General features: G+C 48.5%; 1 protein-coding gene across 3 annotated transcripts in view; it reads right to left on the reverse strand.

Annotated features, from left to right (window-relative positions):
- LOC119386211 (solute carrier family 23 member 1) overlaps nt 1-14,657 on the reverse strand; it is a 117,459-nt gene that overhangs the window by 61,026 nt on the left and 41,776 nt on the right. Inside the window, exons 2-4 of one of the 3 annotated variants that reach the window (XM_049413757.1) lie at nt 11,472-11,693; nt 10,657-10,830; nt 7,885-8,025 (exon numbers count right to left, since the gene is read on the reverse strand). The exons of 1 other annotated variant lie outside the window; for it this stretch is intronic. In XM_049413757.1, coding sequence (XP_049269714.1) covers nt 7,885-8,025; nt 10,657-10,830; nt 11,472-11,693 — 537 coding nt within the window. The remainder of the gene's footprint in view (nt 1-7,884; nt 8,026-10,656; nt 10,831-11,471; nt 11,694-14,657) is intronic. One more of the 3 variants, XM_049413756.1, reaches the window with a different exon arrangement.

Below are 14,657 nucleotides of genomic sequence, written 5' to 3' on the forward strand. Positions count from 1 at the left end.
CCGACTCGCAAGAAGCGACATAACGATGTACGGAACGGTAGAGGCCGGGCCAGAAAAAGCGTCGGCGGACACGGTCGTACGTTCTGGCAACACCAAGGTGGCCGGCCGTTGGTACATCATGTAGTTGCTGAAGTACGGTTCGAGCGGAGATGAGTGGGTACTACAACTAGTAGTTCCTGTCCACTGGGCGCATGTTCCGGCGGTATAAGATACCGTCTATGATGACGAACATGCGAAGCGAACTGTCCGTCGAGTCAGTATTCAGGCGGGTGATTAGATCTCGTAGGGAAGCGTCACGCTGTTGCTCGTCACCGATGTTGCCGAAAGCAGAGAGCGAGGAGATACAGATGGACGTGTCATCCGTACGTGGTCTGGATCGTCAACGGGGGTACCGAGAAAGGCAGTCGGCGTCTTGATGTAGACGGCCGGACTTGTAGACCACTGTGTACGTGAATTCCTGGAGGCGCAGAGCCCAACGAGCTAGGCGCCCTGTTGGGTCTTTGAGTGCTGAAAGCCAGCAGAGAGCGTGGTGGTCTGTGGTAACGGTGAAAGGTCGACCATATAAATAGGGGCGGAATTTACCAACTGCCCATACAAGCGCCAGGCACTCGCGCTCAGTAATAGAGTAATTGCGTTCGGCAGGGGAGAGGAGCCGGCTGGCATACGCAAGAACTCTATCATGACCGGATTGACGCTGGGCTAACACAGCGCCAATGCCGTAACCACTAGCGTCTGTGCGGACCTCGGTTTGAGCAGACGGGTCGAAGTGGGCGAGGATCGGCGGTGTGGTGAGCAGCGTAATGAGGCGGGAAAAAGCACTGGCTTGGTCAGGACCCCACCAAAATGGCACATCTTTCTTGAGAAGATCAGTGAGGGGGCGGGCAATATCTGCGAAGTTTCTGACGAATCGTCGGAAATATGAGCATAGGCCCACAAAACTTCGAACGTCTTTGGCACAAGTTGGTACGGGAAAATCGAGGACAGCGCGAACTTTGTCGGGATCGGGTCGGATGCCAGATGAGTCAACGAGATGCCCGAGAATAGCAACTTGGCGATGGCCAAAGTGGCATTTCGATGAATTAAGTTGTAGCCCAGCCGCACGAAACACTGAAAGAATGGACGAAAGTCGGTCGAGGTGAGACTCAAAGGTGGGGGCAAATACAATGGACGTCGTCCAGGTAACACAGGCAGATAGACCATTTAAAGCTGCGCAAAAGCGTGTCCATAATCCGCTCGAACGTGGCCGGCGCATTGCACAAGCCGAACGGCATGACTCTGAATTGGTAGAGACCGTCAGGCGTTACAAAGGCAGTCTTCTCACGGTCGAGGTCGTCTACGGCGATTTGCCAGTAACCAGAGCGTAGGTCTATCGAAGAAAAATAGGTAGCACCATGAAGGCAGTCCAGGGCATCATCGATACGAGGAAGCGGGTAGACATCCTTTTTGGTGATCTTGTTTAAATGCCGATAATCCACGCAGAAACGCCAGGTGTTGTCTTTCTTTTTAACTAAGGCTACAGGGGAAGCCCACGGACTCGAAGAAGGCTCAATAATGCCTTTTGTGAGCATCTTGTCGACCTCCTGTTGAATAACTTGGCGCTCTGATGGTGAAACTCGGTAAGGACGCCTGTGAATTGGAGCTGAATCACCGGTATCTATGCGGTGCTTGACTTGCGAGGTTTGACCTAAGGGCCTACCGTCGAAGTCAAATATGTCAGAGTAGATCATAAGGAGATCACTGAGGTCTTTAACTTGAGAGGGCAAAAGTTCTGAGGCAATCCTCTTGGTGATGTTGTTGTGCAGTGTAGAAGAGGTGACTGCGTCGACTCTATGCGGGTTCGGAGAGACGACAACGGGCAGTTCAGGTGACACCGATGAGATCTGGCACTCGTGCGACGGTGACAGAGTAGCAAGAGCAATGCCTTGTGGTAGGACTTGAGGGCTGAATCCGAAGTTCAGAAGAGGAAGGCACGTCTTGTTCGCTGTAACAGTTACAACTGTGTACGGAGAGGAGACGCTGCGGGCCAGTAGAACACTGGGAGAAGGAGAAACCACGTAATCACCATCCGGTACACTGGGATAGGGTTCAACAGCGACGCAAGTTAGGGCTTGTGGTGGCAGACGAATAGCCTCAGCACACGAAAGTTTGGTCTGAACCACCTCCGATACGTCGGCGGACGCAGGCAAGTCAAGTTGTACAACACCGGCCGAGCAGTCAATGACAGCAGAGTGGTCAGACAAGAAATCGAGTCCGAGGATGACATCATGTGGACAATGAGCGAGAACATGAAACAGAACGGACGTCTGGCGGTCGGAGAACCTCACACGTGCCGTGCACATTCCGAGTACAGCCGGAGTTCCTCCACTAGCGACTCGTACAAATAGGGACTCGGGCGGCGGAAGGACCTTATTTAATCGTGCACGGAGATCAGAGCTCATAATAGAAATATGTGCGCCGGTATCAATGAGGGCAGTAACAGGTAGGCCATCCACTTCCACAGCAAGCAGGTTCTGGTCCGTAGTGAGGGTCAGCAGAGGGTTTTCAGGTCGGGGGTCGAATGCAGCGTCACCTCCGGGAGCTGCATTGCTCAGTTTTCCGAGTATGGGCGTCCAGTAGGGTGGGGCGACGAATGGCGACGGGGCTGAGGTGACCGGGAGCGACGATCGCTTGGGGACGGCGAACGGCTGGAGCGTCGGACCGATGTCGCAGGAGCCTCAGCGTATGGTCCACCGTCACGAGCGGGAAACTGCAGGGGCCGGTGGTTGTCGTCACGTCGATAGCCAGAAAACGAGCGAGATGGAAAGGTGCGAGAACGACAGTAGCGAGAAATATGTCCTACACCGTGGCAACGAAAGCCGATCGGCTTGTCGTCCTGCGTTCTCCACTGGGCAGGGTCACGATAGCGGCGAAACATTTCCGGTGCACGAGGAGGCGTTATGGAACTGACACGAGGTTCCGTCAACGAACACACTGGCTGCAGTCCGACATTTGCAAGCTCTTCCCTCACAACCTGCTGGATCAACGAGATCGTTGGTCGAGGATCATCAGATGGCCGCGTCAGGAAAGATGGTGGCGACGCCGCCTCGATTTCTCGGCGCACGATGCGAACTACGCTCTCGTTGGTAGGCGGTTGACCGCATGGCGGCTGAAGGTCCTCGCAAGATGATGTAGCGGCCGTGTTCGGAAGTCGCACGAAATGCTGGGCAATGCGACGACTCTTCAGTTCTTCGAACCGGCGGCACTCTTTGATGATGTCGTCCACGGTGGAGCAGTCTTTAGACACTAGTAAATTGAAAGCATCATCCGCAATTCCCTTGAGCAAGTGGCTTACTTTGTCACCCTCTGACATGTTGGTGTCGACCCGTCGGCAAAGGGCCAGGACGTCAAGGATGTAGGAGACATACGATTCGGTCGAAGATTGTGCCCGACAGGAGAGTTCTTTAGAAGCGGCCCGCTGGCGTCCGACGGCTCTACCAAATAGGTCACGAAGCTTCTGTTTACAGGCATCCCAACTGGTTATGTAAGCTTCATGAGCCTGAAACCACGTACCTGCTGTTCCGCAGAGATAGAAGTCAACGTTGGCCAGCATCATTGTAGGGTCCCACCGGTAGACCGCTGCAAACCGCTCATACTTCGCGATCCAGTCATCGACGTCAACGTGGTCGGTGCCGCAGAAGTTACCGGGATCGCGGGGTTGAGTCAATACGACCGGCTGTACCGGCTGTACCGGAGGCGCGGTCGAAGCGGCAGCAGCAAAGTTGCTTTCTGTTGACATATTGCTGCTGTCCAGGATACGTCCGCTGCGGAGTTCCGTCTTGCGTAGTACCCAGCACCACCACCAAAATGTTGCGAATATATTTATAACTTATTTACAGTGTAGGATGGTCCAGCAGTCAAGATGGCGGTTGTTGTCTTGTCTTGTCTTGTCGCCTAGATCTTGGCACATACCCACAAGGGGGATTGGCCACACTGTACTTTATAATGTAAATGGTTTACACGACGCTGGCTAAAAAATAAAAAAGGAGAAAAATTAGATAAGAACTATAATAACATTCCTTACTTCCAGCACACCGACACGTCGTCTGCCTCTTCTTTGCACACCTCACCATAGTCATAGCTGCAACCCCGCTACAATATATTCGCATTGTTTTTGCTATATTGCCGGCACGGTAGCCCAATGGTTGTAGCGTTGAACTGCCGTGCTCGAGGCCGTGGGTTCACTTCCGCCTGCGGTGGTCGCATTTCGAGGGGGCTGAAATGCGAAAACGGTTATGTACTCAGACATAGGAGCGCGTAAAGAACCCTGTGTTAGTGGAGGAGGGGTCAAAATTTAATCCCGAATTCTCTACCGTACATGACGTGCCTCATAATCATGCTGCGATTATTGGCACGCAGAGCACTGGAATTTAATTGATTTCCTTGTGCTGCAGTCGGAAAGCACCTGCATCAATTGTTGAAACTACGTGTTCTGGTTGCAGTTTCGTTTAACATTGATGGGAATAATGCCCCGGCGAAGAAACGATGAAACACTTCAAATTGCGCTGTTTAAACGTTCCGAAGCTCTATACAGTGCACAGCCCAAGAGCGACGGCGCAGTGGAGTATGTCGAAATGATTTTTACCACCTCACGGTGTTTGAAGTGCGCCTGAATTTAAAGCACACGAGCGTTTGTTTACTTGTCGCCCCCGTGCACTGAAACGCGGCTGCCGCGGCTGGGAATCGAATCAGCGGCCTCGTGCTATGTAGCAGAAATGGGAAGAGTTTCAAGCGGCTTATTTAGTAGCCGCTCTCGTAGAGCAACGCATGTGCACCTATATATTGGGGACGAGCAAACGTACACAAGACGTTAGCGAGCTGTTTTAAAAGGACTGAGTACTTCGACACCGTTTTACTTTTGAAGACTCGCACTTTACGAAGGTGGACCCTATCAATATTAAGAGGATTCGGTCGAGAATAAGACACGTCGTGTTTTCCGAGTGGAAACATATTATTAGTTAAAGAATAAAACAACGAAAAATAGTGATAGCTCTGCTGCAAGTTTCGCGGCGACACCCCTGCAAAACAGCCGACACCTCCGCAAGAAAAAAAAAAAGAAAACCTGCTTTCAGGACACCCCTACAAGAAAAAAAAAAAAGCTTTCGCGGGCCACCGCCGGTCTCTCGAAAAGCCCTTGAGTCTATTGTTGCTGCTTTTGCATTTGTCGCATTTCTTTCCGCTGGCATTTCAACGTTGGCCCGCATTGCTGAGTATGAGTCGTTAACAGAAGCCCAATGAATGCAGCTAAATATTTACGAAGGCATTATAAAAATCAGACCCCCGTCCCCCCTCCATCCATATAGTGTACGAAATCAGACATCATTGATCATTTCCTATTCTCTTCCGCTACAGCGTTTGTCACGAATTAACCAACGGCATTGCGCGGAGTGCGCCTTTGGGACGACCTTCAACTTATCTCCAGCCCGCGCAGGAGTCAAGGCTAAGCTACCGTATCGAGGCTGCCGGATCTCGCATACCAAACTTATCATTATTTTTTTTTTTACGTTTCTTCCATGGCTTCACGATTGAGTGCACAGAAAAAGAAACATGCAGCTGGCGGAATAGTAAACGTGTAGAGGCATTCCAGTGGATACAAAATGTCTGGTTTGAGGTATCAGCCAGTCAAATTAGAGCAAAAAAAAAAAAATTGTGATGCACACAAGAGCGGCAGTTTTTGCGATCATTTTTCAGTTTAAACTTCCTGAGAATTGGTGGTGAGCCGCGTCCGCTGACATGCTATCTTTACAATCGTTGCCTCCGAGTAAAATGAAAGCAAATTCAGCGATATTGTTACTGTTTGACAACTGACTCCGTGAAATCAGGTAGGTCATCTCTCTCTCTCTCTCTCTTTGGCATTATCGACAAATGATTCGTTCGAGTACGCTTCACAAGCTCACACGTCGATTCGGCAGATATGAACGAATTTGGGCGTATTGTAGTTGTCGTCAGTCTGGTTTAAGTTCAGTGCATTCGTAAGGCTGAGGCATCGAGAGACACAGAAATGCTCCGGCATTATATTTGCGACAGTGAAATGTCACGACCTTTTATTTGAAGAGAGCATTGGGGTTATGCTGGGCCGAGAAAGGGCGATAGCAGTTTGCTACACGCTGGGAGGAAAATCGAAACTTTGCCTACGTTAGTGCTAAGCAGGGACGCGCGCATCATGTTGGAGCGCCGTGTGTGAATGCTGCTCTGTGAAACAAAGTGCAAGCTTGCCTTGTAGTGCACGGAAAAACGCCCCAAGTTCACGCTAGTCACGTGCATTCACCGTGAAAATTTGTTCCTTGTGAAAAGCAACTTCTGGACCAGGAGACCTTGAGCAAGATACGGGAGCCGAGTAGAAAAAAAAGAGAGCGAAATAAATGACCAAGAGTACTCGGCTAAATGGGAAACCGATCCAGCGTACAGACGATGGCTATCAGCCAATAAAAAAATGGCCTTTAGTAATTCCACTGCAAATTACGCAACGCTGATTGCAAACGTAGAAAATCGGAAACCGACCGCCACTTCTCAGGCTCCAAGCTCAACAAAGGCGCTGTAAGCTTGCAATCGGGCCGCACGCTAACATGTATGCCATCAATGAGTGGGCAAAGTCAACTAGACAAGTCTGTCTGTGTCTGACGCAACTGGTGTCATCTGTATATCCATTATGTACAATTACTCCACAGGAAATCTCGAAGAAAGAGCTGAAATTGCTACTTTTTTTTTAACCTCCCCGTGTACAGCAGGACCATAAAGGTGTTCCTTGAACATCCTCACTCCTTCCTTCTCATAGCACAGACGATATTCAGAGTAAATAGACCTCAAAGCAGAATGCGTACACACTTTGTTAAAGGTGGATTAGCCTAGCTAACTGATTTTCTATGATATAGGGATTTGCAGGGGATCAAATTAGGGATAAAACGATAAAACGTTGACTTAGGTTGGCATCAGCTGATTCGTGTGTGCGGGTCGCGCTTACCATTCGTGCCCTTGCTTGCTTTATTTCGTGCTCTGCGAGTGTTATCATTCATGAAGACTATGAACGCAGTCGTGAAGAAGCTACTTCACTGCATGTTCAACAGTTGTGGACCCGCATACAAGTACGGTTCTGTGAAGCGGCTGTTCGCTGACTGGGAATTAGGCGATTATAGTCCCGTTATATTTCCTCGGAGTCGGCTTGCGTATGACACTTCCTCGCAACTTCCTTTCTGCTAAGCTGGAAGGATGGATACGGTCAGCTTGATGTGCGATTGCCTTTACATCGATTTACTGATTCTGCAAAACACAGGCTTGCGCCATCTTTGAAGGTAAGGTAATCATTTTCGTCACCTTTGCATTATCTATTCGAAAACCATGAAAAATGATGAAAAAGCGTGTTGCGTTACATCACGGGTTGCGTTCGCGACGTGTTTCAGGATTACGTGACTTCGTGATTCTTGCGGGATACATGGTTACGCTGTCGTTACATAAATGCATATTACAATAGACGTTCGCATTCGAACGTATTGATCTTTATTGGCCCCTTGGTAAAGTTTGTTTCAAGATACACATGCTTCGAACACATCTATACTACTACGCTTGCTCTGCAAAGATGCGTGTGCCACGTAATGACTTAGTAGAAATTGTGGTATGTGTCGTGTGCTCTGCTGTGTCATTGCAACAAATCTGTGGAAAAGAGAACCTTTATGGCGACAGAGTAATAGTTCGCGGCACCCTGCGCAGTACTGTCTGCAGGTAACGATAGCCTGACCGATGCACGCTGGCTGCGTGTTCGAGGTCACATTCGCACGAGACATATAAGGCTATGGCCGTAATAAATTCATCATCGTTAAACATAAGTTATTCAAGCACAGTGTAGTCGGGCACCTCGAGCATTCGCGGCCGCCAGTCGCTGCCGATGGGCGACGCTTCGACGCCTGCTCCCTGCGTCTCCGTGTGAGTAGGACACTTCCACTGCGGCAGCTGCAGGACGGCCAGGATAGGAACCAGGTGCGCGAACGTCGAACCCTGCGTATGTACACCGATTCCTTCAGGATGCGGGACGAAGTGAACAACGCAAGCGCACGCACTGCGGCAGAGATTTAGACCGCCATCTTTACACACAGTGCGAAGGAAACAACAAGGTACTATAGAAGAAGAAACAACGAAACACGTTTCTTCTTCTATAGTGTCTTGTTATTTCCTTCGCTATGTGTATAAATATGTAGAGGTACCGACTCGCCCGACTATATCTGCTGCACTTAGACCATCACTTTAAGCCACCGTGGTTCACTGCATGTGCTGCCTGATTAAAAAACGGCGTGTTTCGCGCGTGACTGAGACAGAAGTTGATATGGGTCATGGAGCAGTTGTATGCGATGATGCGGGCAACCGAATTTGTAGAGTTTCAAGCCGGTAAGTGAAGAGGATTACACATCACCGTGTACAGGCCTCGGAGGGCTGCGTGTCCTGCAAATAGACATCATGCGCACGAAAGCTAGCCAGGTGTTTCCAACCAATATATATTGGTTGGAAACACCCGGCCACGGTGCTCTAGTGGTTATGGTGCTCGACTGCTGACCTGACGGTCGCGGGATCGAATCCCGGCCGCGGCGGCCGCATTTTCGATGGAGGCGAAAGCGCTTGAAGCCCATGTACTTAGATTTGGGTGCACGTTAAAGAACACCAATTGGTCAATATTTTCCGGAGCCCTCCGCTACGGCGTCCTTCATGATCGTGGTTCTGGGACCATTTATTATTATAACCAATCCATTCCTTGAAAGCTTAGCTCGTTGCACGCGGGGCAATAGTCAGTGAAACGACATTATGTTCCAAACGCGTGATGGTTTGTTTGTGAATTGTGCTATTTCTGCTAACTGCGTATGACATTGTCTGTAATCCCTTCTTCATAATGGCAAGATGTTTTCTACAAAGCGGATGATTGAAAACGCATGCAGTTTAATTTAACTGACTTATTGTAAATATACATTCCTACTCGTCAGGCAGTGAACGTCACTTAACCCACAGAAGCTGGAATATCCGTAATGACACTGTGCGCTACTTAATAACGACGTCTGTATACAACCGCCTTAACTAAATATAGAAGGCCACCTTCTTGGCAATGAAATGTTACCGCGTGAACATTTCATTGCATTCAAGGTTGTTTATTTGCTTTATCTCAGTTAATAACGAATATAAAGTATACATATATTTATACCGGGTACAAAATGCTGCAAACGTATGGCACAATAAATGTCTACGATGTCCAGATACTTTGTGTGTGTGTGTGTAAACAGCTTGACAATCTACCCAATTTGTGGTAGCGTTTTGCTGAGCAAACATTTGTGCTCAGCGCAACACAGCGAGATATATGAAGAGGCGCAAAGGACGCTTCTAGAGAGTCGGGCACACCACTTGTTATCTTAGACAAATAAGAGGTCTCCAGTGAGGCGTTGTGCACATGACCGAAGACTCTCCCGCTCTTGGAAAACCCGCGTATCTCGTACGGCCACTCTCGCAGCACGTGTTCACAAGTCGCAAACAGCTTCACCCTATCCATAGGCTATCGGCAGATTAGGCTATACCGAAAGAAAAGGTTAAGCCTGTCAAATAAGCCTTCGAACTTACGAAGCACCCTTTTATAAGCGCATGCACTTGCGAAATACAATGGACCTACACAAGTGTCATTCCGATAAAGTCCATAGTTTAGCAATCGCAGAGGCGTATACCGAACAGTCGCTCAAGGGGTGTAAGATAAAAGCTCTATAGACACACTGACATTTAGAACGCACCGAGAAGCCCGCGTATAGATATTGTACACGAATAAGATCCTGTCGCATCGAAGCAGGCCTCTTGAAACCTTATCTATATATCTTGTAAGCCTTTGACGACGTCGTGACAATGAACACCCTGGGTATCTTTTACTCGGTGAGATGTGAGGCCAATAACCCCGAAAATCACTGTAGCGTAATCCAGGGAGCGTGCTTGAACACTTTAGTTTTTGTAAGCACTCGTACAAGAGAAAAACACCGACTCCATCTACATCTGACATCGGCGTACTCTGCTTAAACTTGCACTTTTTGAGGAACGCTTGCTCTCACGTTTATTTAAGTGTTAAATAAATAGCCCAAGAATTTATATTTTTTATATTGTTCATTATCTCATATTACCTATTAACCAGGCCCGTAGCCAGGAATTTTTTTCGGGTGGGGGGGGGGGGGGGGGGGAGGGGGCACTTATCAAAGGCCTTGAATATTTGAGAAAAACACCTATTTTTATTATAAATTTCGAGGGGTGGGGGGCTACATTTCCTCCCCCCCCCCCCCCTTTGGCTACAGGCCTGCTATTAACAAAGTGTCCGGAAGAGTAGCCGATTCGCAAGGATGCTGCCACAGTTAGACTGTTCCATTTTTGGTGAAAAACGAGAAAGAACACGCTTGGCACGGCGGTGAAACTTCGCCTCCCCTCCAAAGGAGAACCATCTTCCCACGTATGGGTACCATAATCGACTTTTTCTACTGGCTGACCTCCCTGCTGTATTCTCCCTCTCCTATGTTTCTCTATGACCGTAAAGCAAGCACAGCTTTTAACTGGAATCTGAATCGTGCGTACTGCAGGCAATTAAGGATAGGAAGTGTAGAAATAGAAGGGAGTCCCTGCCTGGATGACGGGCAGGCGCACGCCGAAAGTTGCCTGCAGCAGCGTTCCCAGGCCGGACACGAACAGGATGGTGGAGATGAGCTGCGCGCGTGCCGGGTCGTCCTCGGCGATGCACAGGTAGGGCGCCAGCAGGAACGGATAGCTCACCGTGCCGCCCATCATGGTCAGGTAGTGCTGGACGTTATTCCGGTCGGTCAAATGCCATCGGTAATTATGAACATAAACACACGTATCCTTTTGCACCCTTTTGGACGAGTTATCCGACGAGTTATTCGGCCCCACCGGCGGCAAGGTCGTCCATTTTAATTTCTTTCCATTTGTGTCGTAGCTAATACAGTATACAGTTAAAATACTACAAAATAACGTCCTTTATACCTTCCTTGGCCTCATTGTATTTTGGTTTCATTAGGTTATGTCTAGCAAAAAAAAAACGAAAAAAAAAACGAGCCATTCTTTTGTTTAATACTGCGTGACGTGCTACACAGCTGTGCTGGTCGTCCACCTTCACAGAGTGAAAAAGGGCTCCCAAATTTTTCTTTCTTTTTTTTTCTTTTGATTGCGCTACGACGGCTTTATCGCGCTCCCCAGCCCATCCCTTTTCCCACTCACGCGCTGATCTCCATATTATGTCGTACCAAAGAGCCCGGCTAAACATCCACTTTACTACAAAAGTATATGTCGTAATTAAAATCGAGAAAATAAATTTCATTTAAGTAATGAATAAATAATAAATAAATTTAGGCAATAAACATTGAGAGGGTAGTTCGCTTGCTTTGCCACAGAAAAAGAGGGGTTCACTTATGGCGGTATTGTACCTGGAAGCCGAGCACCAGGCAGAGGTACCAGGGCGGAGTGTCGTTAACCCTGTAGAGAACGGTGTTTCCCCTGGTCTTCTCCTTGCTCTCCGGAGTCGCGACCAGTACCGACGTGCCGTTGTTGGTCTGCTGCTTGCCGTTGGCTACATTGTTGACGAATGTGGTGGTTCCGTTCGAGACGCCGTGTCCATTGGGAAGCTGCGCCTTGCCCGGAATTGGTTCCTGCGCAATCGGTAAAAAAAAAAAAAAAAAAATCTGAGCAAGCTTCTCTTAACGAAGGTCCCGTTTTCAGCATTGTGAATCCCGTTTTCAGTATTTATGCTATGGGACCCTCATCCGCATACAAGTATTTTGTAACTGATGCATATGTAACCAATAAACTGAAAGTGAAACTGAGAACAACAACAACAACAACAACAACAACAACAAACAATCACGCATCGAACATTTCCTGTTGATGTAGAGTAAGAATCACAGCAGTGTCGTCAACCACACAGCCAATACCGTACAACAAAGGACAAAAGAATGTGGTTCTTGGCCTAAACAATAATATAAACAAATCGCTCGAACCGCGATGCCTTACCATTTACTTAGAACGTGAGACTTCCAGTTGCCGTATGTCCAATTCTGTAGAAAACAGTGCACAATTTGCATCGGCTTTGACCTATATCTGTTAGCAATCGCTGTGTTTTGGGGTCGTGCTAATCGCTTGAGAAAGAGCCCTTCGCTTTGGACATATCTGTAGACAGTGCAGCAGCGGCTTCTTCGCGATACCCTGTGATACAGAATGGCCGAATGATACCCTTCCCCAAGACCCGCTTTTGACCAGGGCTAGAGTATAGAAAACACGCAGATGTCTATGTCCCGGCTGCGCAGCTAGAAGCGACAATGATAAGCTGCTTTGGTGACTTCACTATATACTTTCCTTTACGCATCCTCAAACAATCGGAACTTCACTCCGTTCCGTTGTGCACGCTTTCGTCTTTTAGAGCTGTCTCTGCGAACTTGGCGCCCGCTCACTTTTGATTGCTCTTTCATTCGAGTCGTGCTATCGTGTTACTGCCGCGTAGAGCAGGCTATAACAATCGCCCGTCTATTACACTCACACGAACACACTTCCCTGCTAAAGTACACGCAAAAGGAAGAACCGTTCTCATCTGGAGCACCAGCTATACCGTTCGAGCGGAGAACCGTTCAACTGGAGAACCAATTATAATCGCTTGTTTTTTGCAGAAGAAATCAGATTACGTAGCAATTTGTTGAGGGCACAACTGCGGGGCTTTTTCTTTTTTTAAATTTCGCAATGCGAAAAGTAAGCGACGCCGAGCTTATCACAAGACTGTCAGATATAGTGGAGTCAGATATTGCTGTCGTGTGGGGCAAAGTTACGTTTTTAATTGCTGGATTCATGCATGCGTCTTAACTCAACTTTGACATAACGACTGAATCTCAGAGCATGCTAATTACCTAAATCAAACTCTGACACACAGAGATTATCCATTGTGTCATCGCCTGTCATATTTCTCTCCTTGTCTCATGCCTTTCCCAATTTTCTTGCATTGTAGCTTCCTTTCAGTACCGTCTTTTCGCCGTTTCTCACAATTAATACCACAATATCGATAGTCGCGGGTAGTTTGCCATTCGCATAGGCTATGGATTGCAGAAGGAAAACACTCTACGGCAGTGGCAGGTATCGCAGTCCAGTTTCCTGCCAGGAGAAGAGGTGCGGAAGGTGTCACAGGATGGCGTACACAACAGCATATCGCACAATTCAGTGAGAAAAAACTTTCTCGCAGCAAATATACTGTACAACTTGCCGTTCTGAGCCCATTGCGTACGAAGTGATATACGCCTTACATTCTCTGTATGTTTATTATTATTATTATTTTTTGCGTGAGAGTTTAGATAAACTTGACAACGACAGACGTGATGCTCCGTAAACAACTTTTCTCCATACCGAGAGCAAAATGGTGCCAGTTACATTAACGTTTACGTAACTTGCTGTTCACGCAGCATTTGTGTCTTAACGCTTGCCCTTGGATTCTGATGTTGTCGAACTGCCGTTATTTATCAACGAGCACGAACAGACGCTTCCCGCTTGTCTGTGCGATCGGCCTGCGGATATAAGCGGCCGCGTTTCCAGGCAAGCACGCGTGCAGTACTCTGCCGCGACCAGGATGTTCTCCTTGAACCGACGTGCCTCTTTGTTGTGGATCGCTTAAAAAAAAAATATCGGGACACGGCGATAGACCGAAACGCGTTTACGAACGCGCAAAGAAAGGGAGAACGAGCAGCGCGCTATTTCGCTTCTATCTCCATCGTTATCTATGCAATCCTAATAGTATGACTCAGATCAAGGTTGCCAATGCTATACGTGTCCCGTGTATTCTTCGAAGCTGTCTTCATGCGGCGGGAAAAAAAAAAAAAGAAAGGAAATCGGGACAAATTGTACGAAAGATAAGGGTCACGCAGACGTCCGCGTGACACCCCTGTAGAGCGTGCACTGTGACTCGAAGGTCTCGCTCTTAGCTGGCGCGCGCGAGCACCATCAGCCTCAGTTCCTTCTCCTTCGGTATTCTCGCTGTGATGTTTCGCCGCCGCGCGAGGCGTCTGGATTGTTGCAGCGTGAAACGGCGGGAAAGCTCCGAAGTAAGTCAAGGACGATCGCTGAGAAGGAAGAAGGCTTTCAGCTCCCACCTGCATCTCACGATGTACACGCTTCGTCGCTTACGTATACTCCGGAGGCGTTTGCTTTGCAGTTCCCATTTCCTAAATGCCGCTGCTCACACTTTCCTCTTTTGCAGTGGAAACTTTAAAAGCTTTAATCGAACATACGGTGTGCTGAGGGCCGTGGATGGGCTTGACGAACTATTAATATACCTCAGCCGACATTCGTGGCGACTTTGGTAGGCGTCGCTATATCTATATAGCTTTGATCGGTCTCCAGAAAAATAAAAGTACAATGTGCCGAAACATAAACAAAGAGACCGGGACGACTTTATCCCTTTGAAATCGAGATGACAACCCGGGATCCGTGACCGCTCAGCCGTCTACAGCCATCACCGACGCGCTTCACTGGCTCAATGGCTCTGACGTTCTGCAACTTAGCACGGTGTGCCGAGATTGATTGCCAACCGTGGTAGCCGTATTGAGCTGGGATCGGCGCGCAAACACGCTATACCGCCG

Source organism: Rhipicephalus sanguineus, chromosome 3, assembly GCF_013339695.2.
Source record: "Rhipicephalus sanguineus isolate Rsan-2018 chromosome 3, BIME_Rsan_1.4, whole genome shotgun sequence".
In the NCBI taxonomy this organism is placed as follows: Eukaryota; Metazoa; Arthropoda; class Arachnida; order Ixodida; family Ixodidae; genus Rhipicephalus; species Rhipicephalus sanguineus.